General features: G+C 48.2%; 2 protein-coding genes across 3 annotated transcripts in view; one reads left to right on the forward strand and one right to left on the reverse strand.

Annotated features, from left to right (window-relative positions):
* Positions 1–1,230: 1,230 nt before the first annotated feature.
* EFCAB9 (EF-hand calcium binding domain 9) lies at positions 1,231–9,639 on the reverse strand. The gene is made up of 4 exons (XM_054079714.1): positions 5,602–9,639; positions 3,849–4,180; positions 2,940–3,023; positions 1,231–1,338 (listed from the first exon to the last, which is right to left on the reverse strand). Exons 1-4 carry the CDS (start codon positions 5,741–5,743, stop codon positions 1,231–1,233), a joined length of 666 nt encoding a protein of 221 aa, XP_053935689.1. The 5' UTR covers positions 5,744–9,639.
* Positions 9,640–9,808: 169 nt separating this feature from the next.
* The window catches only part of STK10 (serine/threonine kinase 10), a 48,714-nt gene continuing 35,579 nt past the window's right edge, over positions 9,809–22,943 (forward strand). The window contains exons 1-2 of one of the 2 annotated variants that reach the window (XM_054079829.1): positions 9,809–10,129; positions 22,223–22,387. In XM_054079829.1, coding sequence (XP_053935804.1) covers positions 9,974–10,129; positions 22,223–22,387 — 321 coding nt within the window. In that variant the 5' untranslated portion in view covers positions 9,809–9,973. Of the gene's footprint in view, positions 10,130–15,232; positions 15,404–22,222; positions 22,388–22,943 lie in introns of those variants that run through there. The other variant, XM_054079830.1, reaches the window with a different exon arrangement.

Genomic DNA, 22,943 nt, shown 5'->3' on the forward strand with positions numbered 1-22,943 from the left:
CCTGCTCCTGCAGACCAGCGCTGTGATAATACCGGGTGCACAAAGGAAATTATCTTCAGCCATTGTTTGAATTTTGCTACTTCTTACGTTGGGGTGACAGCCTCAGCCAGCGGAGAAACTCAAGAGTCACCCTGGATGCGGTGGGGACCATCTGGCTGAAAACTGGAAGTGGCTGGTTCCTCTGAATCTAGGCTAAAAGTGTCAAGGTAACTTGTGGAAAAGGCACTGCGCTCTGCAAAGAGTGGTTTGTTGTGTTCACTCTCTCTCTGAATAATCCCACAAAGTCGGGATTTCAGCCACATAGTTTATTTTCTCTGGACTCGGAGCAGTTGCAAAGGTCTGAGGTGGATGCCGCCTTCTAGGCGTGCCTAAACCTCACTTCATGGGAGGTCAGTGGCAGCGCTTGGAGACTGGAATTTTCTATACTAATTAGTCTCTTATGCTGCAGCCGTGGTGCTTCATTAGGGAAGCTCCCTAATGGCAGTGACTTTGGAGAAGGCTCGGTGGTGTGATGCCCTGTGTGTAAGGTGAGGGGGGAAGGGAATAAATTCACTGGATTGCTGTGCCCAAAGGGTAAACAGTCAATATTTAGCAAGAGAAACTAAACTGCCTCTCTTGCTCTCTCTCCACATGGACTCAATTAGGGGGTTTTATTAGCAAAGCAAACAGTGTTTCCTGTCATTGGACTGTTCCTCACTAGCAGAGCAGCATGGATGCAGGGAGCTGCCCAAGCCCGGAGCATGCCGGCAAGGGATGCGGCGTGGGAAGCTGCTAGCATGAGTGGCTCCAGCCTTGGAGAGTCTAGTCCGCTCCGTTCCAAACCAGCCTTGCCTCGCGTGCATCTGAACGTGGCAAAGCGGCTGCACTGGGGAGGAGGGCACTTGCTAAAGCCGTGCATAACCTACGGGTCAGGAAGAGCTTCTCTAAAATCCCAAGGAGACAAAGCTGCGGTAGTGCCTGGAGAAGGCAGCGCTAACATTGGTTGGGGAGAGTTGGGAGGCAGAGGCTGAAAGTCCCAAGTTGCATCAGTCCTTCCTGCTCCTCAGACTCTGGTCCTTGGCAGAGCAGTGGCCGTGTCCAATGAAGAAAACATGACAGGGAATTGCTTTATTTCAGCATTTTGGTTGGTTCACTTTCTGCAGGTTTGGTACATCTGTCTGGTGGCTGTCAGCTAAGCCCAGGGGGACAGAAGTGAGGCTGTGTTGTTCCCACCTGTGTAAAGCGTTCTTGTTAGGAGCTCACTGATCCCACAGGGAGGCTGTTCATGATTTCTTTCCTTTTTTTGTTGTTGTCAATGCAGAAGACTGCAAGCACCTTGGATTCCCTGTAGTTCACTTGCTAGTTTTGGGGAAGAGATGGATCCTTAGCTCGGCAAGGCAGCCTTGCCCATTAAAAAGAATTGTTTCAGAAAAAGACCCCGAGTCCAGCCTCTCTTCCCCTTCTGCAACTTATTCTGGTTTCCTGACTGATGCTGGAGAAATTGGTTCCATCTGATTGCCTCCAGCTCATCCCGAACATGTTACAGGCTATAGGGCACCTCCCTGGCACATGGCTGTTTCTCGACCATTTGTAATGAGTTGCAGATGTGGAAGTGATTTGTAACGGCCGGGGTTACGGGGTGGATGGGGGGAGAGGTGCCTTCACGGCTGTATTGCAGCCATGCTGCTCCTCTTTAAAGTGGCCTTTTAATCAGGCGGCCTCAAGATGAAAGGACAGGATCAATGCAACCAGGGGCTGAAACAGCTTATTGCAGGAAACTGCTCTGAGGGCATTAGAGGACTATCTGCAGGCCCCAAGCAGGACAGAGGCTTTGATACCTCACTGAACACTAAACCACACAGGAAACAGGCTGCGAGCCCGGCAGGTCTTCCAGGAGAGATGGAACAACTGCCTGTAACAAATAATTGAAGAGGATACTGGTGGTGAAACATGTAGGAGGCGGATTATCAATAAAAACAGTAACCCAAGCACCCAGAAGTAGAAAGGAAGGGAAAGAGAAGGGATCTCCCTCAGTTACTAATAGCCGTCTTGCTAAGTGTGCTTCTGGAGCGTGCGGCGATGCTGAAGTCATGAGGATGGTGTGAAGCTGTGGCAGAGATAAGAGATGTTTCTGCGCTCTATTAATGACTGAATCTCTACCAGTGTAGCTGCAGGTGGTCATTAATCAGAGAGTGCTTCAGAGCATGGACAGATTTGAAAGAGCACAGGTGACCAGACAAGGACAAAGGTGAGCTGGTGGCAAAAGCAAATTGGCAAGGGGTGGGCATGTGTGCTTCTGTAAGGAGTGTGTAAACGTGGAACAAGAGAGGAGGTGATGTTAGCAGCTTTGTTCCCAAAATGGAGCAGGGATGGGTGAGACCCCTACGACCTCTCCTTGGAACTTAGAGGTGATTAAAGTCAGAATGAACTAGCTATAAAAGAAAGAGGGCTTCCCCAGAGGTTTGATTCTGGCACCAGCATCTCCAGGACTGCTTTCAGCATGGGCAGAGGCCAAAGAACAGCACTGGTAACGTTTCTAGAAGGAGCCAGGAGCAAGTCAGAGTGTACCCAGTGAGGTATCCCTTGGTCAGCAGCTCTCAGAATGGACTGCAGAGAGCTTGGAAAATAATGCTAAGCCACAAGTGGACTTGGAAGAAAACTACTTAAATAAAACCACTTCTGACAGTCCTGCCCACCTCCTCCTATTAAAGGCTCATCAGACAGAGGAATATGCCCAGTTTACCCCAAAAATATTATTTCTTCCTGTTGCTATCTTACTGTTAAAACATTTTTAATTCAGACTGTGCAGTACACCATCAAAAACTTGCTCATGAAGTCAACAGGAAAACTGATTTGAGAAGCAGCTGATGGGCTGCAGTGCAAAATTAATCCAAAGATTAGTTTTGAATTTAGAGGCATTTTCCTGGCCTCACTTTTGACTATAAGTTCTCTATTATTACCTTGTCTCCAGAAATATCAAAGTCCTTGAGTATCTTCTTAAGTTCTTCTTTCTGGATGTTGAAGAGAAACTTTGTGGCTTCAAACTTGTTAAAAATTGATCATATTATCCCCAACTACATCCAGCAGTTGAAATGCAAGTCCCATGTGCCAGGGGATGAACTGCTTTTCAAGATGGTTCTGTTTCAGGGCAGAAAGGTTTAGAAACAGATGATAAGCACTGGTTTCCTGCTTGTAAAGAATACATGGAATACCAACCAGTGCTTACATCCAGAGAATAGATGTGGCCTCTCCTTAGTCGCGCCTGCAGGAAATACCAAAATCCTGGTGCTTCCTGCGGTGGAGCCATGCGGGAGCATGTGGTTGCTGCTGCCTGGTTCAGGCTGCGGGCTGGGCTGGGGACAGCCACCCACAGCCAGCCAAGCCCCAGGGCTGCTTTGAGAGGGCCTTTCCTCTCCCTCCCGTGTGCTGAATGGCTTGCAGAGCTACGTGTCATGGTTGGGTCCTCTCCTTCCTCCCCAAGCCCTGAGTGCTGACCCCCAGCCAGGTGCCCGCTGCAAAGCGGAGCTGCGGGACATGTGCAACAGCAAGGTTGAGCTCTGGAGGAACCCTGGCTTTACCGCTCCTCTCCCTCACTGCAGCCTGCTTTTCCCTGAAGAGGCACGAGTCTTTCCCCAGTCTGGGCTGTGGGTGATGCTGGGGAGGCTGGAGAAGCGCATCGGCATGTGCTGTACCTGCAGGCAAGAACTGATGGGTGACAACAGATATTCTAATCTCTTCCCCATAGGCAGATGCAACTGAAAGCTGGGGTTTGAGAACTCCTTGTCAAGATGGAGATGAAGAGTGTTCAGATGGTTCGTTCTTTCAGATAGTTCAGGGATGGATTTATGCCAGAGGAGCAAGGTTAGTACTAACAGTGGGACTGTTTGTTTCTCTGCTTTCCTTTTCTCCGCAGCAGTAGGAGAGCCACATCGAGATCCAGGGATTTTCTCCATCCATGTGTAAAGATTGGCTGTAGTGAGCTGATTCCCTTTACAGGGGAGCTGGATGATGCAGATGTCCCTGTACCAACACCAGGACCTGTGGGGTACACACTTGTGGGACAGGAGGATGCATGCCACCAGGTAACACCCATTAGAGCAAATCCTCCCCCTCCCATTTCGGTCCAGCAAGTCAAACAGAAGCATGATCTGATCCTTTTTCAGATTAGTCACATAATGGAGAAAGCAATAAAACTGCAGATCTGGAAAACAGTGAGCTCTCGGGCATTGTCTGCACAAAGCTGAGAGCAATAACTAGCAGGATTTATTTTATTTTAAATGCCCACTTCAGACTGGTTGCACAGGCAATTAAAACACAGCAGCAGACAAGAAATACTGTTCAGAATTAATAGACAGTATTAATAAGATGAGTTGATTTATGAAAGGGGCATATGCGATTTCTGCGCAGAAGGCAACGTTTAAAGTGCTCATAATTTTCTGTCTTCTCTTCCACTTTCCCAGAGGAAAAAAGGTCTTTTCCAACAAATCAGAAACCTTGGAAAAAGAACGGATTTTTCTTTTAGAAGCGTCACTCGTGATCCACTAGCAATTATTTCCAGTCCTAGACAATCTTCTCCAGTGCAGAGGAAGAGCCAAGCCTCCGGTTACAGAATTTCTCTCAAACTTCCCCTAGTGCAAATACAGAGGAAAACAGCCCCTGCTAAAAGATCTGCAGCCTGGTCTGATTCTGCCACTCCTAAATCTCTGCCAGGGGCATAAAACCATGGGAAGAGGCAATGCTCAAGCTGGAGCATCAGGGGGATTTGTGAAAACATGACTGAACAACAGCAAGCTGGAGGTGGGGAAACTGTGAACCAGGGGCAGGGGGTTACAAACAGCCTCATGTGGAGAACACTATTGGCAAGAAACCCACCTGCTTTCTAACACAGAGCACGATCGGTTTATGGAAAGGATTACATGATGAGGTTGCTGCAGTGCTAAGGAATTAACTTCATTATGCCGGAAATCCCCTCTTGCCCCATGTTCCTGGCATCTTGCTTGCACAGCTGCAAAGATCCCCTTTATGACTGGCCTGGGTTTGTCCTACGTCGCTTATCTGCTCGATGTGCCAGGACCTGGTTATCATGTTTGTACAGCACTCGTAAGCTTGACCTGGGGGCTTTGCATGCTGCTGGGATGCAGAGGATGCTAATACTTTAAAATCAAACAGGTTTCATAAGGTCTTTGACATTTTTCTGTCTCACAGGTAGGGAAGAAGGCAATAGGGGAAGAGGAAAGGAATACCTTTGATGCAAGCTGAAAAAAATTGCATCTCGGTGGCTCTGCGTGGTTTCCTGAGCCAAACATATTTCAGATGATGATGCAGGAGTATCCAGGCCATGCAACCTCCCAGAGCAGCTGGGGCAGGATAGAGCAGAGAGGACCTGGTGATATATGCCATAACTGAAAGCTTTCTGGGGTATTGCCAAGCACTTGTATTAACCAGGCTGCTAGTTAATTAGCATTACAGAGTGCTGCAGTTGCTCTAACATCTGAAGTACAATATTTGTAATGCCTGTGATCTCTGGTTTTAAATCCTAAGCAATGTAGCATTCTGCGTATCTCATTTCAAAACATTATGCAGGGCCTGTAATTTTAGAGCATTAATGCTAATCTTGTTTTCAGGAGTACTTATTGTTCAGGTAATTCTTTCGATGCTGGAGCTGGAAATACTCTGCCAGTGCCACAGTGTTTCTTACTGACCAAAAGGAGCGTACTTCATCTAAATGCAGATGCTGAGGAAGACTACTAGATTTCAGCTGCATCTCAGTTGCCCATGGAAGATCAGGGGAACAGAATTAGTGCCATGGCAATGAACCTCACAGAAGAAAAAACATAGCCCTAGAACCAGACACAACCTCCATCCCACGATTTCTGTGTTTTTTTCACATTTTCAATAATTCCTCTCGGATGTGGAGGCAAAGGATCCCCCCTTTCCGTTCAGCATGAAAGGATAATACTAAAATCAGTTATTCTCACAATGCATACTCTTACAAATATCCTTAAAGAAAGCATTGTATCTGTTTAAAATGTGCAAGATAGCACAGGGTTAAGGATTTATTTTAGACTTAGTGCAAATCTCAACTTCAGACAAGTGATACCACGAAGTGTGTTGGTCTGTACCGAGGAAGTCCTACGTTAAGAGCCACTGCAGGATTTTGCTTTTCCTCTTAGCCAGGGCTTTGATGTTTTTAGTTTCCAGTACCTGACAGTGTCCTGCATGACATGTCTGGGAGCTGTAGCTCAGAGATGGCAGCTTTTGAGTGCCTAATTTTTTGTTCAAGGTAGCTGTTAGGAAGCTGAACTGCTCTTACAGTTACATTAACTGTTTATCCCCCTTTCCTCTACCAACCCAAGTCCAATCCAGCACAGCAACAACCATTGAAACCACTCTTTATTCCTTTCCCCTAACTTATACCATGAATAATGCTGATAAAATCAGACTCCACTGGCTTATTTTCGTCAATAGACTCTCTGTAACCCAACATTTAAAGCACAGAGCTGTACGTAGTCTTCAGGCAGGTCAGCAGTTCCTTCTCCTTGCGTTGTGATGCTGAGCAAGAGCTTGGCTCTGCTGACGCTGCTGAGTCTGCGCTGGCTCCGGGCAGTCATGGCTTATGCTAAGGGTGATCCTTGTGCATCTGTCCATAAGATCAGAGGATCTTGGGACAGATTCAGTGGTTTTTTGCACTTCTGAGGTTTATATTCTCTTTCTTTTAGGTGTCACTTGAGAAATAGTAAGAAGTAGTAATTAATAGATAGATAATAACCTTGTTTGCTGACTTGGCTGACACCTGTGAGCTTTCTGCAAGAAACAGGTGGAAAGCAGTCAAATGGCTCATTCTCTTTCACTGCAGAGCCAAGCAAATCACTTATAGGGTATCAAGTGCCAGACAAAAAGTGGCACAGCCCTCAAAAAGCTGTGCTGAATCAGAGCTGCTCAGAAACTTTTGAAGGTGTTTTTTTGAACGCTTTTTTTGAGTGTTCAAAATTTATGCCAGCAGAGAAATCACCTCTCTGAGCCCTGACCCCATCAGCCTAGCCTTGGACATCTACCTACCTTTTGGCACAAGATTTATCTTGGATTCCCTATCTTTACAGCACCTGATAAGGATAGATATTCCCAAAATACGCTTGCAGCTCTTGTAGGGGCAATTACAAAGATGACTGAGTCAAACACTTACCTGGGAGGCAGATGACAGAATAATGACCACAGGCAGCAGCGTATGAGGTCCAATGGGACATTAGGAAAACCCCAGGATGGTGGTGTTCCCTGATGCGAGTAACCCCAGGAGGTCATGTCCACACCATCCTGGGGGGCTTTTCAAGTCTCTGCTGGACAGAATGTTGTCTGACCCGTCCTAGTGCTGGTGACACTCCTGCTCCAAGTGGGAAGCTGGCCTAGATGATCTCCAGGGGTTCCATTCAAACAAAGTTTCCATGGTTGTGTACAATGCCAAAGTCCCCTAGTATAATAAAGTAAAAATGCTACTGTCAATAAGAACGATAACTTAAAAAACCCGCACAGTTAAAACACCGGAATAATTGAGATTAAATGCATGACATTTTGAAAGTAGTCACTCTGATTCTGTTCTAGTCTGTTCTTACTCCAGTGAGTAAGTGCCACATCCATACATTGTATCAGATCAGATCCAAACGCTGTGAAGGTAGGTGAAAAAACGTGCTCAATTATTTTCAATTTCTTTCTGTTTGAGGGATACACTTGACCTGCATTTTCAGCTTGTTTTTCCTACAGGGAAGAAGTAGGAGAATGCGAAACTTTCTTCATACAAGGCAGCTGAAATTCTCTTACAGTTACAAATTTCTGGGAATCGGAATTTTAAATAGTATTTCAAGCATCAGTATTGGAAAATTCCCAATACAGATCTGAGGGCTGATCAGACCAAGATAAACCTATTATTTTCTTAACAGCAAAGACAAAGAGAGATGATGATCAGCCCCCATGCTCTAAGGTACAGTATATGAGGGAACTAACAAGACATCTCCAAGCCCAGATGTTCTCTAAGCGAGAGCCTTTGCTGAGTATCGCCTGCGCTGAGTATCGCCTGCATTACACATCAGAATGGACATACCCGCTCCTGTACCTCCATTCTTGGCTCATTAACGGGATGTGTATATGGGGAAAAACACACACGCTGGTGTAAGCGGTGTCCGTATCACTGGGTTTGCCTCGCCAACCGTTTACCACTAAGCCTTATGTTAAACCCAGAGATGTTGTCAAGCGCAGCTGCACCATCAGGTGTTTCCCCTAGATGTCCCCATTTAATACTTGATTTCAAGTCGGTTGTAGTTTTTCCAGGGAGAGAATGTGAACCTCCACACTTGACATGAGTCCGGTCACATCTTCTCTAAACCAAATCCCCGGCGGGTGCCCGCGGTGCTGAGACGCTCCAATTCCTGCTACTGGGAGGTTTGAAAATATTTGTTTTCAGCTGTTTTCACACGAGATCCACCGGGGGAAGAAGGAAACATCCTTGTCTTCCCAAGGCGGTTGAGGATTCTGGTTTTACACACGGAGATGTGTGCCTTTGCTCGGCCCACAGCAGCGCAGCCCACGTTTGAGACCTTTCCTTCCAGGTCTTCAATGTTATTTGTATTCCGCATCATCCCCTGATGCTCTGGCTGCCTCCTTGTGCCGGGTGGCAGGGAGATACGCCACTGCCCGCCTCGCCCAGGGGCATGGCTCGCCAGTGGGGCCCGATGGACCCGGGTTGTGCCATTCCGCACTGCATCTTAGCCGTGCTGAGCCACGCCAAATCGTCTTGTGCCAGATCGGGTCATGCCGTGCTGAATAGTGCCAAGTCATGCTGCATTGGGCCATGCAGAGCTGAACCATGCCATGCCCAGCCAAAGTGCGCTGAACCAAGCCATGCCATGCTGAGCCGAGCAAGGCTGAGCTGTGCCATACCGAATGGTGCCAAGTTGAGCTGAACCATACCAAGCCATACCATGCCCAGTCAAACCGTACCGAACTGAGTTGTGGGCTGTGTGCTGAGCCATGCTAACCATTCCGTGCTGGATCAGGACATGCTGTGCCATATTGGGCTGAGTGAGGCTAAGCTGAGTCATGCCTAACCCAGCTGTACCAAACTATGCCATGGCAAACTGTGCCAAGCTAAACCGTGCTGAGCTGAGCCATGCCACTCTGAACCATGCTAAGCTGTGCCAAACCCAGTCATGTGAAATTGTTCCACGCCAAATCGTGCCAATCTGAACCATGCTGAGCTGTGCCAAAACCAGCCATGCCAAACCTTGCTATGCTGAACTGTGCCAAGCTGAACCGTGCTGAGCTGACCCCAGCCATGCCACGCTGAACCATGCTGAGCTGTGCCAAGCTGTACCAAACCGTGCTACGCTGCACTATGCCAAGCCAAACAGTACCGAGCAGAGCTACGCCACGCTGAACCATGCTGAGCTGTACCAAACCATGCCATGCCAAACTGTGCCAAGCCCAACCATGCTGAGTAGAGCCATGCCACACTGAACCATGCTGAGCTGTGCCAATCTGAGGCAAGCAGAGCCATGCCAAGCCATGCTGAGCTGAGTAGAGCCGTGCCACTCTGAGCGGTGCTGAGCAGAGCCATGTCACGGCACACTGAGCCGTGCCATGCCAAGCCAAATTGAGCCAAGACATGCCATGCCACGCCATGCCGAGCCACACTGAGCCATGCCGAGCTGAACCAAGCCATGCCATGCCATGCTGAGCCACGCCGAGCCAAGCCATGCCGTGCCAAGCTGAGTTGTGCCGAGCCGAGCTGTGCCAAGCTGAGCTGTGCCGAGCTGAGCCGTGCCGAGCCGAGCCGCGCCGCGCCGGGCGGGGCAGCCGCAGCCGCAGCCCAGCAGGTGGAGCGGCGCTGGTCCCGCACCGGCCGGAGGCGGCTCCCCTCGCCGCTCCCCGGGCGCAGCAGCGCCGTCCTTCCCCCGGGGCAGGCGGCTCCCCGCCGCTCCCGCAGCGCCACCGGCCCCGCTCCGGCATGGCTTTCGCTAATTTCCGCCGCATCCTGCGCCTCTCCACCTTCGAGAAGCGGCGCTCCAAGGAGTACGAGCACGTTCGCCGCGACCTGGACCCCGGCGAGGTGTGGGAGGTGGTGGGCGAGCTGGGTGACGGCGCCTTCGGAAAGGTCTACAAGGTGGGTCCGGGGCTGGGGGGGGGCCGTTTGCGGGTTCCCCGGTTCCGAAGCGAGCCTGGAAGCCGCCCGCGCTGCTGCCGGGAAAGAAGCGCTCGCGGGAGCTCCGCGCATCCCGTGCGCTGCGGGGACGGGGGCGAAGGGGCGAGGGGAGGCAGCGCTTTGCTTGGGGCAGGGGGAAGCAGAGAGAGAGAGAGAGAGAGATGCTTTTTCATTTCCCCTTAAATCGGCTGTTTTCGGAGCGATGCTTTTGTAAGGCGAGGAGGTGCTCCTTGCCAAGGCTGTCGGTGCAATGAATGGAGGGAGAGTTCTTGGAAGTCGGCAGGCTCAGGGCTGCCTCCAAGTTTTGCGAGCCTCCAGGGGTGACATTATTTGTATTCCTGTGGTTCTCGTCGACGAGAAACTCAGAGCGAGAAGAGGAGCCCAGCTCCTTAGGAGCGCAGACACGTCCATGCTATGAATGTTTAACCATCGTGTTAGAGGATGGGAGTTTTAAAGGCCGAATGCTCACTGTACTTTGCACTCCAGAGTCTCTGAAATGCTCTGCTCTCCTGTGTAACACTTGGGAGGGGAGGCTCGGTCTCTGAAATACTCTGCTCTGCTGTTCAACAGCTGGGAGAGGAGGCTGAGGATCCAGCATCCCTGGGAGACCTGCATTACAGACATAACTGGGAGCTGGGGTTGTGACTTAGCTGCTTGGCAGCAGAGTTTGGAGGGTCTCCTTAGATCATTTAAAGAGGTGTTGCCTTTTAGAATTGAGAGCTAAGCAGTGCCTAAAGAGAAGGCTAGGAAGGAGCTAGCTGTTTGCAGGTCAGGACAGAGGTGTTTTACCAAGCATCTGGCGATGTTGCATCTCTTTGTTGTCTCTATCATGTTATTTGATAGAAATGCTTTAAAAGATCAGGCCCTGAGTATCCATTGAGTTCAGTCTTTAGCGAAGCAGCCTTTCTTCTAATAAAAGGTAATTCCTAAAAGTCATACTTAAATCCCCAATATGTTTATCCTTCTGAAAGCAGCACCAATAGTAATCAGTGCTTCTGTTACTGGTTTACTTGGTGTTGTGCATTGGCAACCCATTTGTATATAGCAACGTTCACTCTTCTCCTGGGTAATTATTTGCTTGCATTTTTCTTAAGTTTCTCTTGCAATGATAGGAATGAGGTAAACATAAGTTAATAGCCTTCTGAGATAAATGAAAACTTGGTTGAATAACTGCTTTAAATCATCCCTATATTTAAAATATGTATCCAAAATAGATAACTTTTCAGAGTAAAGCTGCTTTATAAGTGGCTAGTTTGGGTTTTAAGTCTGTTTTCATGACTATTATTGACTCCAGCCTCACACCAATACTAAAATCATAAGAGTAACTTTATGTATTGTGGGCTCAGGATTGAAGGGTCCTTATGCAGTATTTTGTTTCTTTAAGAATCCCAAGTTATTTGGATGCCACATACTATAAAGCCTTATTTTAGATAATAGCCAGTAGTGTTATTGCTGACAAGTAGTTTCCTGCTATGCTAAGATTTAACTTGCATATTGTCACCCTTTGTCTTTCTAAATCTGGAGCACTACTCTAGGTGGTGATGCGTATAGGATGTAGATGTGGAAGAAGCCCTCTTGTTTTGCTCAGCTGCCAAAAAAGCTACAAACCAACCAACCAACCTGCTTGTGAGCAAGGAGGACATGGATGGCCATGATGCAGTGGACAATTTTAGTCATTCTCTTGAAGTCACTTTAAAGTCAATTTGCTTTCACGCAAAAGCAAACATTTAAAGCCAGTCAGAGTGTTTGTATGACTGTGAGAGTCTCAGGATGTTTGAAAGTTCCTGCCTGTCTTCCGCCCCTTTTCCACACACGGAAGCGCGGGGAGATGATATGATCTGCCTGTGCCTGCATCTCACCCTACCCACCATATGTCGTGCTTGCTCCAAAGAGCTTGTTGTCGTTGAGCAGTAGAAAAGAATGGGATTTGTACACTGAATAGTCTGACCTGGGAGAAATTTAGATGTGTATAGGAAAAGAAATGTGCTCGTTTTAGTGGGTTTTGGTTTTATGAGACCAAGTTTGAAGAGGAAGAAGGAGGACTCAGCCATGTACTGGTTTTATTCTGGCCCTGGAGAACACAGTCTGTCTTGGACTCCCCATGCAGTCAGCTGAGCAAACTTGAACTGGTTTGACACAGTGTTTACTAAGTAGGACAGGCTTGATTTAAATATATATTAATTAAAAATAATCAAATCTATACTGGAGCCTGAAACACACCTTAAGAAACCTGCAGCCACTAGAAACTACTGGGATTTCCCTATTTTTATGCAAAGGCTTTTTCGGTAAAAGAGAACCTGATTGTACAAGGAAACAGTGAAACACGTTGCAGTGGGTAATGAAGCTGAAAAATAGGAAGGGGGTGGGGAGAAACTCTTTCTTTCTAGCTCTCGTTCTATTAATGTCTTGTTTTTGCTAAGTCCAGCGGGTATGATAAGGAAGTGATAGCAGCCCATAGATAGCAATGCACTGCATGCCGAATACGCTTTGTTACCCACCTCATCCAAAGCTCATTAAATCGATGATCTTAAATCAGTCATTAGGCCAGCAGTTGGGAGCTGTGATCAGTGTGTGCTACCTTGGGAAGTCTGCAGCAGCTCTAAGATTGTGGGCATATAAAAATACAGGTTCCTAACTCAGACCCTTTCCAAACAGCCTTAAAAAAAACAATTATTTTTCTTTAAAAACATTTAAGTTACAATTCATAAAATGTATGGCCGTGGCTTTATTGGTTCAAAGTTGACATCAGTTTGGGGGCGGGGGGGGAGGCAGAGGTGGTAGCGGCACCCCTGTGCGCTGCTTGGCGTGCTGATCTGGGGGCCACGCAGGTGCTCACGTGGGCTGAGTGCTTGGAGCCACTGAATCATGTCTTAGTCCTGCAAAACCCATTAGATGGTGCAGCATTTACTGTTGCAGGTAGTTGCATTAATGTCAGCAGGAATAGATACACAAGGGCTCCTCTAGGCATTCGAATACATCAGCTAGCAGGGGATGGACTGGATCTTACAAAAGCGTGGGCTCTGCTGGAAGAAGCCCTAGGACTTGCTTCTTTTGTCACGGTGGGATTGTCTTGCTGCGCTCGTGCCTCTTGTGAAATGCTATCTCCTCGTTCCAGCACATGCTGATGAAGACGCTGGCTCCCCGATAAGGCTCTCCCCTGCCAGGGTGTGGACAGGCTGCCCCTGCGGGAGTGTGGGCTGCTGTGCTGCCTGCAGCCCCTAGCGTGGTAAAAAAGGTGTTTGTTCACTTGAACTTGCCTTCAAACGGCTCTCCGTGCCGGCTCCTAGAGAGATAAAGCTGAGCCCTGTGCTACTGCAGCTCATAAGCACGCCTTTTGTGTTGTTGTTCTCCTTTCTTCTTAAGATATGGCTTAAAAAGCTGAATTTGTGTTATCTGTATTGAAGCTCTACAGGCTATGGCCTATCAATGCTCCGTTTTGAAATTTGGGTAATAAAAGTCTAGCTGTTAAATGTAGTACAGCTGCCTTCTAAGCCTGGCTTTCACAGCGATAGGTCCGTGCGAAGTCGGGAGTCCTTGCCGCTTGTAGACCTCTCCGCTTGCCAGCGAACCTGTGAAGCTCTGGTTTTGCATGGGTTGGCTCAAGTGACTCTGGCTGAGCTCTTGTCAGTTTGATTCATAAGGAATTTAATGTGTAATTCCTGGAAGGGCTGTCGTGAAGAGATGTTAATCTAGTGGGTTAGCTTTTTTTCTTTAGAAAAAAATGGAGGGGGAAGCTGAAGTTGATTGTAACTATGGTCACAAAAATAACTAGAACAGCAGTGGTAAGATCAAATCATGGCCTCGTCCTTTAGAACAGCTGAAGAGGTTTTTTTAAATGTTTCAGCTGAGCAGAGAAGAGGCATGGGAAGACTTCGCTCCCTTACCTACAGAGTAATGGCCCACCAGTATTAAATGTGGCTGAACTTTAAACTTCATGTTCGCTCTAAACTCACTGAAATGCGTGATGCTCCATCCCTGCTGAAGTCGAAGCAAAGCTTGTCTTGCAGGCTGCGGAGCCATGGCTGTATCTGTGTGGCAGGGGAGAGGGATAGCTCTCCATGGCCTAAATATTTTAATAATGACTTCAGTGTCATGGCCCAGAGCTTGGCAGTACTGCTGACAGTGGGAGCTGTGGGCAGCCTCATGGAAGAGAAAGCTTAGATGAAGCCTTTGAGCCTTTCACCTTCAAGCACGTGGCAATCGTTCCTTAGAAAAATCCCTGCCCAGCACATTTCATGATTTTTTTCTTTTTTTTTTTTTCGCGAGTGTACAGCTTTCTTGGGGGAAAAAGTTTTTTGGTTTTTTTTCTATCCTTCAGGTGCTGCTGTCTGCAAATCTGGAGTTCTCATGAGTCTCAGGACAAACCCACCTTCACCTCCATTCCATGTGGTCTGTCTGCCTACAGCGGATGGCTGCACTCCCCTCCACCAGCAATTCCCACCTTGCTCAGCCTGAAATCCTGGGTGAAAAGGAGTTCAGCTGGGAAAAGCAAGGACACTTAAAAAAATGAAATTATAAAGGCCGTGAGGAGTAGTGGCACATGTGTGGTTATGCCAGGTTTAAGCATATAGGCACAGTGAACTGCTGCCTTGCTCAGCATCTGGTACGGTGGCTGGGCCTGAGCATCACCCCCTTGGTGGAGCTGCTTTGCTCCCGTTGAAGAGGGGAGAATGCGGTTGTGTTGAGGAGCATTGTGTGTGCGTGCTGCCTGTGGGCCATGGGGCTGGAAGAGGCAGCGTGCCCCTTGTGAAGAGCCGACCAATGGCACTAGTGCTGCTGGAGTGGGATTAGCTGACTCTGGTTCCTGTGGGTTTGGTTGACTTCACTACAGAAAAGCACTTCACCCTGGCCTCTGACTGTCTGCTCTTCAAAGTCTGACCGTCTGCTCTTCAAAACAAAAGGCTTTTCCCATCCAACACATGGAAACCTTTCTGACTTTTTCCCTTCTCGTTTAATTCCCTGGTAGCTGCCTGCGCTCCTGCCTTGATAACTCGAGTCACTTAACCAAATGAAATGTTTATGCAGTATTTCATTAGGCAGGAGAGATGGTGAAGGAAGTCGTGTCTCTACCAAAGCCAGATGGTGGTGGACCTCAATATATTTGGATCTATTGGCATCGTTAAATTGCTGCCTGACCTGTATTTTCTCCTGATGATCACAGGCAAGCACAGGTGTACTGCTGGGATGTCCTGCCTGGGCAAGCTTGTGCTATGGAGACAGCAAAGGCCTGATCAGGTTTGTGCTTTTCTACAAGAGCCTTGCTTATCTGGTGCTTTTCTAGCACAGTGTGGAGGGGCTGACAGACAGACAGTCGTGCATGCGTCCTGCCACTGCCTGTCCAAGCCCTGGCTCTCAGGAATAGTAGCCATTCAGCCCTGCTCAGCCTGTAGCTCTCTGTACTGAATCTGTTGCAGAAGGTTGCTAGGAAACTCAGTAATGGTTGCATGGCTTTTCCCCCACTATTTTAATTTCCTTTTCAGTGTTGTGACATTGACTGAAGACCAGGGCATGAGTGTTTCACTTGGAGCACTGCGCTTTTCCAGGGGACCAGTGTTTTGAAGGATGCCTTGTGCTTCCAAGCTCTATGTCTTTGTAGGCTGAAGATGTTGGATTCATGTAGATTTTTCCTTTCTTCAAACCTTGTTTGGGTTTTTGTTCATGTCTGTCATGCTGGGACCGTGAGCTCAGCTCAGTTTCTGTAGGTGAGTTAGTGTGGTATACCAGCAAAGAAGCCTCTTGTCTGCTGCTTGCATTTGGGTGCAAGGTCTGAAGCTTTGTGTGATGCTTTTCTGCTCCTTGATTAATATATTGCTGCTTGTGTTTGTATTCTCTCACCCACTTCTGCTGGGCTGTTGCTGAGCTTTTAAGGCAAGAAAAGGTGTGTGCACCATGCTTCGATCACACTGGTTTTGGCATGTCTTCATAGAAAACAAGTCCTTGGCCATAGCTTGAACTCTCTTGCCTCTAGCTTGTAAAAACAGAAGAAGGTGTTTCTGCATTTTTTTTTTAACTAACGGTTTTTGACTTGTTTTACAAGCCACTTCCACTTCCCCTAGCCCTTGCAGCAGTGTTGCCAAAGCTGCCAGAGCAGCAGTGCAGGTCCACCCTGGTGCGGTTGGACGCGTGCCTGACCTGACATCCATGGCTTGAACCTCTGCATGGGCTGCTGTGGTTACCTGGTGGTGCTAAACCAGGGCTCTGCCAGCCTTACTGGTGCCCCCATACCTGTTTGTCACCACTCACTCTGCTGGGTGGTACCAAGGGCTGACTTCAGCATTTTCAAAATAAAACAGGCTTCACTTATGGTAACAGACCGAAGTGGCTCTAGGGGGCTTGTTAGGCATGGAAGTCATTTCAGCTCCCAGTGGCTTTTTGACAATATTTGACTATTTGACTCAAGCCTCTGTTCGTTTATTGACACAGACAGCTCAGGCAAAGTTTATCGGAAGACAATTAATGATTGTGTAGTCTCCAAGAAATATCTAAGTGAGCAGTTGCTTGCTTACAAAGACGCACAATGGGAATGTGGCATGGGGGAGAGTCAGAACTATCGACCCCCAAATACAGCATCCACTGAAAGCACTGGACTTTTTACCCTTCCTTCTCTAACTTAGTGACACCTGCAGCATCAGCTCTGCTGGCACAGGGAGAAGGCTTTGAAAGGATTGGTAGACTAAAAACATGGTAGCGCTATTGCAGACCAGTTTCAAAAGGATCATCCCGTAGTTTGGGGAGGTACAGCGGGCAACTGGCCCCACTGGTGAATAAACCTAGACAAAGCGATTGGGGCGCTCTCGGTGCTAGCTCTCTTCTTTCTGCTACTGAGTGAGAGTTCATGCAGGGTTTTCCTCTGCCTCACCTAGAAACTGGCTGTGCCTTTGGCAGCGGTCCTGCCCGAGGAAGGACTGAACAATCCAGTCTTCCGGTAATGCGTTCTTTAAAGGCTTAAAATAGTTCCTGTGTTTGTCACAATCTGAATTTCACAATAGCGCGGACGGTGAGTCACAGGCAAAGGCCAAACAGTCTCTTCTGTCACCTGAACAGACACCTCTTGCCCCTTAAATCCATAAACTGAGCAGTGGTTTCCCTGTGCCTCTGCCTTCTGGGAATAATCCTACTCATCCCCTGTTCCCTGGCATTCTCAGTGTGTTTGGCAGTAGCATGGACAGCACTTGGCTTGCTCCAGAGGGCTCCAGCAAGATCCTTTGCTTTGCATCCTGAAACTTGGCTCCTGGCGTGACTTTCTGGAAGTGGTTTACTGGATAACTTTTATTGGATATATTTTCCTTTCTGGAATGCATGTTTCAGTCCTGTTTCTGTATAGACCTGTTGGCCATGGTCTCTGTGGTGCGTCGATTTGCACAAAAGCTGGTAGTGGCCATAAGGGCTTTTCAGGTTTTAAATGCCAAGACTGTAATGAATCTAACTACAGCTCAGCAGCACATCCTGCGCACTATGCTGGCAGCTGTCTATTCTATTATTTTTTGGTGCTAATTAGCACTCCAGGGACAAATTATCCATGGCATTAAAATGCCCAGGAGTGGAGGAACTAAAAGATGGAGTGGGATTTGTGGTTTTGACTGACTAGCTGTAGGCCACAGACTGGCATCAAACAGTTGGTGTTCATGAGATCTCACCATCTGGGTGGTTCTCTCACTTCTATCCACAGATTTTACTGGGGAAAAAAAGGAAACACCATTAATTCTTCAAAGGCTGAGCAATTAGGGTGTTTTATGTAAGAACAGAAGCTTTCTCCCTATCTCTACATTCTCTACGTGGACTTTAGCTTGGCCGAAGACCCTGTAGTAAAGCTGGGGTTTGCAGAAGATTTTGTATTTTAGTTCAAACTGCATGTTTTGTAGTATTACATTTAAAATCATGTGGCTGTCTGACAAACTCACTGTTGATGACTAACCCTAGGGTGCTTCCTTGATTGTTCTTGATTTTCTTCTTTCTTCCATACCATTGTCTCTTCCTTCTTTTTCTGAGATTTAAAGATAATGCACCACTATGAGAGAAATTTTCATTTCCCTACCTACAAGGAGAGTGCATGATCCCTCCTCAAGGTAGAGGTGAAGCTGCAGAGGGGCTGCTGGGAAACCTTTTCTTCTCTCCCGCAGCTCTGGAGAGCAACTAGCAGCTGCTGCCACTTCTCAGCCCGGCACTGTGTCCCCCGTTTCCTTGAGGAGTATGGTCCAGGACTACAGGTTACAGACTTGGAGATGCTGGTTCCTTATGCTTAACTCCTACCTTGACTTTTTGAGGTCAGAGTAGGCAGTGTTTTGCTTTCTGCTAGTGTCTCGAGGCAGATTCTGATCTGTTGCAGAAAGACAAGCAGAAATCAGGAAAGGGTTTTAAACCCTAAAGCATCATCTCAGATGATGAAAGAAACCGGCTCCCGGGGCTGGGAATGTTTTCATTTGGCCTATTTAGGATCCAACAAACCTTTTGGGAAGAATATCTCAGCCAAATACAGGAAAATACCAGCAGAGAGGCTGAAGGAAATTGCCAGACGTGAGTTGCAGGGAGACCGCCTGGTTTACTTGGCCAAAATCTGACGCTCTCGGTACAAATCTGCCTTGCTGTATGCAGATTTTGGAGCTGGCTGGCTGCTACAGGGGGCTGTGAAGCAGCCGTCTGCCTGATGGCAGGCAGCTGCCATTCCCAGGGAGGCCATTGGGAACGTGGCTCCTAGCCTAGCGTCAGGGCTGGAGGACAAGCAGATGGAGAGAAAGGGGAAGTGGAGAAAACGGGCAGAAGCTCCTTAGATTTCTAAAGTTCTTGCAATGACAAATGTGACTTGCTGAGCTTGATTCAGGAGTGCCCACACCAGCCAGCGTGCATCTCCATCTTGTGTGGCAGAAACGCTACAGACTGGATTTGGGCTTGGGAGGGCCCCGGACAACTCAGGAGGAGATAAACTCTCCAGCCTGTACCAGTGTTGGTTCTCTCAAAGGCAGGTGTGTAGGGCTACCACTCCCCTCTCCATGCTGCAGTGAGCCATGCTGGAGGAGATACATTTTCCATCTCCTACTTGTGGTCTCAGGTCTCCTTCCTGCTGCATCTTCTTTTGCTATTCCATGGGGCACTTTGGTCCCATCTGAGAAGTGCCATAAATGCATTCAGTTGTAGCAGTGACATTACCACAGGACCAGGAAAGTACAAGGTTTGTGCTCGTGGTATCCCTACCCACGTGAGCTTGCTGTTTCAAAAGCTCATGTTCTTGCATCATGAGTTCATGGTGTCCTGAGCTGACTTCTCCTTGGAGATGATGGTCTCACTTCCAGTGGTGTGACCCAAGCAGTGTGACCTCCCTGTGCTGGCTGGCCTGGGGGGACGTGGGGCAGCGCAGTGGTCATCTCCCTCTGGGGGGGAAGCACACCCCACACAGCTCATAGGATCCCCTTCCTCCCCCAGCTGCATCCCCTGCTAGAATGGACGAGGAAATTAAGATTAATTGGGAAAATACGCTCATCGGGACAGTTTAAAGTGCTAGAGGCAGCAGCTAATTCCGTTAGGGACATCTTTAAGGACTGAACGCCAAGCAGGGTGTGCACAGCCTCATATCTAGAAAGGATGTGATTCCTGGGGGTTGCTGGGTTGCTCACCCGGTAGTCGTAGGAGTAACAGTGAATGAGGTCAGGCTGCCACAGTGAACGTGTGGGCTGTGGCCCAGTTTGCAAAACCATGTCCTCCAGCTCAGCATCAGGCACCCCTGCGTGTCTTAGCAAGCCCGGGAGGGGATGAGAAGTGGCAGCGTGGCTGCCAGGCGGCTCCCTCAAGGCTTGAGGGTGACGGACAGGTTGGCTCGAACCTCTTAGTGAGAGATAATGCTGGTGGGGACTGGGGCACACGCTGCTTCCAGTTTTTTCCAGGGGCCTGGAGGGCCCCAGCATCCTGGAAGGGCTGAGCCAGCCTGCGACCCTGCCGATGAGAAGCGTGTGATGGCTGAACTCCAAGGGAAGCCCCACCTCTTCTCACAATATTTACTTCCCCTCCTTGGACCTCTCCCAATGCCATAAGTGCAAAGCAAACACATTGGGGCACTTCTTCCTTCAGTTTGGAAGCACCAAGCGTTTCCCTGAGCTTGCTCTGCTCCACATCTCCCCCTGCTCCACTGTCTGCCCTGCTCTGGGCATCTGCTGGCAACGTGGTAAGAAACAAACCAGTCTGAGCAGAAGAAACAGCCTAATTTCTTCTGAAACCAACACGAGCTGCTGTCTTACATTTGGGCAACAAGCCCAGATGGAAATGGATTTTTTCCCTGTGGTAAGGACACGGCTGCCCATGCCAACTCATGTGAGCGCAGCAACTCTTAAAACCCAGCAGAGACTCAGGGGTCACTTTTTTTCCTCCCTCCATTGTATGGTTTTCCTCTTATTCCTTCCCCGCCCCTCGCCAGCCTGTTCCTTGGTACACAGACTGTCACCTAAGCTATACAAAAATGTTCATGGGACTTGTGTTTATATTAGGAATTAATCCTCCTTTAAGCTCCAAAGTAGATTTTCCAAGCACCGATATGTAAACTACAGAACAGTAAGAGAGGTCACAACCAGAGCTTGCCCAGCTCCTCAGGTGATAACATCCACAGTGAGACTTTCTCTCCTGGGAGAGAGGCAGCCCAGAATGGGTGTGATGGAAAGAAAATGGGTAATGAACCGTAATCACACCGTGGAGACTCTCCTGTGTCAGTGGGGAGCAGAGTGGGTGAGCTATAGGAATTTCTCCTGTCCCTTGATCTGCTGATTCAATGCACTTCTGGGAATGGCAGGATGCTCCTGAGTCAACAGCTCCTGTCTCGCCCCCTCTCCCAGCGTGACACATCTCTCAGTGAAGCCTTGTGTGCGGACTGTCTTGCAAAGCTCTTTTAGTGTTTTACTGTACGCTTCTCTAATTTTTGCAACAGTTTGTACGAATTGCATTTGCAAAATACAAACGTGCCCTGGCAGTTTTGGGAGAAGCAATGGACAGTGCTGGATGGATGATGCTGGAGTGGTGCTCCATAGGACTGGCTCCAAGGCTTGCCTGGCACTGCCTGCTTACAGATGATTGCTTTTCTTCAACTGCCCTTTCCCTATGTGAGATGGGGGCACAAGAGGAGTGAGGTGATGAGAAACATGTCTGCAAGTGCTTTCAGTCCAGCATTAATAGCCTTTTGCTAGTGTGGCACCTACATGTGCAGCTATCGGTGACTCCTTCCCTGGGGGAAGGTGTTTGGGGAGGGTGTTTGTGGGGGAAGGAGGTCAGCAAGCTGCTAACCTAAGGGTACACCCCTGTGTTGTTGTGATGAATGGGGAGGGAAAGTCAGCAAAAGTTTTCTAGCAACTAGGACAAAAAGATTTTGATAGTTTTCTAGTTAGTTGGTGAATACGTTGGTTAAAGGGACTATATAAAATGGAAGGGACATCTGGGAGAAAATGTGTAGTGTTTTTCTTACTGTTATCTGAAGAGATTACTACTATGCTACACCAGGAATGCCAGCCAGTCCTGGGAAATCAAAGTGCACACTTTCTTGGTTTACCTGCCAAGGAGATAATCCCTACATTTTCCTTGTGTGTTAGAGAGTACTGTCCTGGTGAGGGGCCTGGGTAGGAAAGGGAGCGTAGGGATGTTCAGGATGGAGGTGGTTCACGTTATACTGTGAATTTGGCTGGATTGTCTGTGTAGACGGGACGTCTATTAAATGGAGCTATCACTTATGCTCTTAGCAGAAAGCCTCTATGCTCTGGGTTTTCTTGCTTCCATCTTTTTCGTGCTGCAAACAATAGCATGCACCTCCTTTTATAAAAGCCTCTTTCACACCGTAGTGGGAAGTGGTATGGGCATTAGAGACTGAAGGGAGGACAGAGGATGCTTGAGCCCTAATGCAGCATTCATCCTGTCTGCAAAGCTATGGGCGGCTTTAGGATGCAGAAATGCATCTGCAAGTTTCTGTGCTTGTGTTGTGGCTGGTACCAGTCAAGCTGAGCATGAGTTTGAGGAGTGGGAATTGTGCAAGCGCTGTGCGCTCCTGGCTCTTCTTGCTTTTGTACTCACGCTGGTTTTGTTTTTCAGGCTAAGAATAAGGAAACCGGTGCTTTAGCGGCTGCCAAAGTCATTGAAACAAAGAGCGAAGATGAATTGGAGGATTACATGGTGGAGATTGAAATACTGGCAACCTGCGATCACCAGCACATCGTCAAGCTGCTGGGAGCATTTTATTGGGATGGCAAGCTCTGGGTAAGAGGCTGTTGCTGTGTGTGACCTGTACAGCTGTGCATTTCTCACTCTGTAGAGAGGAAACGGCTAATTTATGGTGAAGCAAAACCTCTGGAGTAGATTGAAGCATCAGTGTGAGTTAGAAATGACTCACAAGCTGCACTCTACTCACTGTGTGATCAGTGCCTGGATTTTCCCTGCTTTCTTTGATGAGCAAACTGTCTTCTAACTAAAGCTTCTTATAAATAGCCCAGGGGAAATCAAGAGATCTTCACTGTGAAGTGAAAACTGGAGTTGTTTTGGGTTTTTTTCACCATTTGTAGCTTATCAAGGTAGAAAATGCAGCACCAGTAAGGGCATCTCTTCCATCCCCTCACTCCTTTTTCTGAAAGATCAGATGGAAGGATAACCCTGTTTTTTTTTTTGGTGGTGCCTCATTTCTGGCTCTAACTCAGAGGCAGCTGACAGCAAGAGCTCTGTTTCGCTTGTCTGTGGAGTCACAGGGACATAAAATCCAGCAGGTTAGCGCAATGGCTTCTTGTGCTGCACCTGGAACAGCAGGTTCTTGCTTCTCTTT

This window comes from Cuculus canorus, chromosome 14 (genome assembly GCF_017976375.1).
Source record: "Cuculus canorus isolate bCucCan1 chromosome 14, bCucCan1.pri, whole genome shotgun sequence".
Classification (NCBI taxonomy): Eukaryota; Metazoa; Chordata; class Aves; order Cuculiformes; family Cuculidae; genus Cuculus; species Cuculus canorus.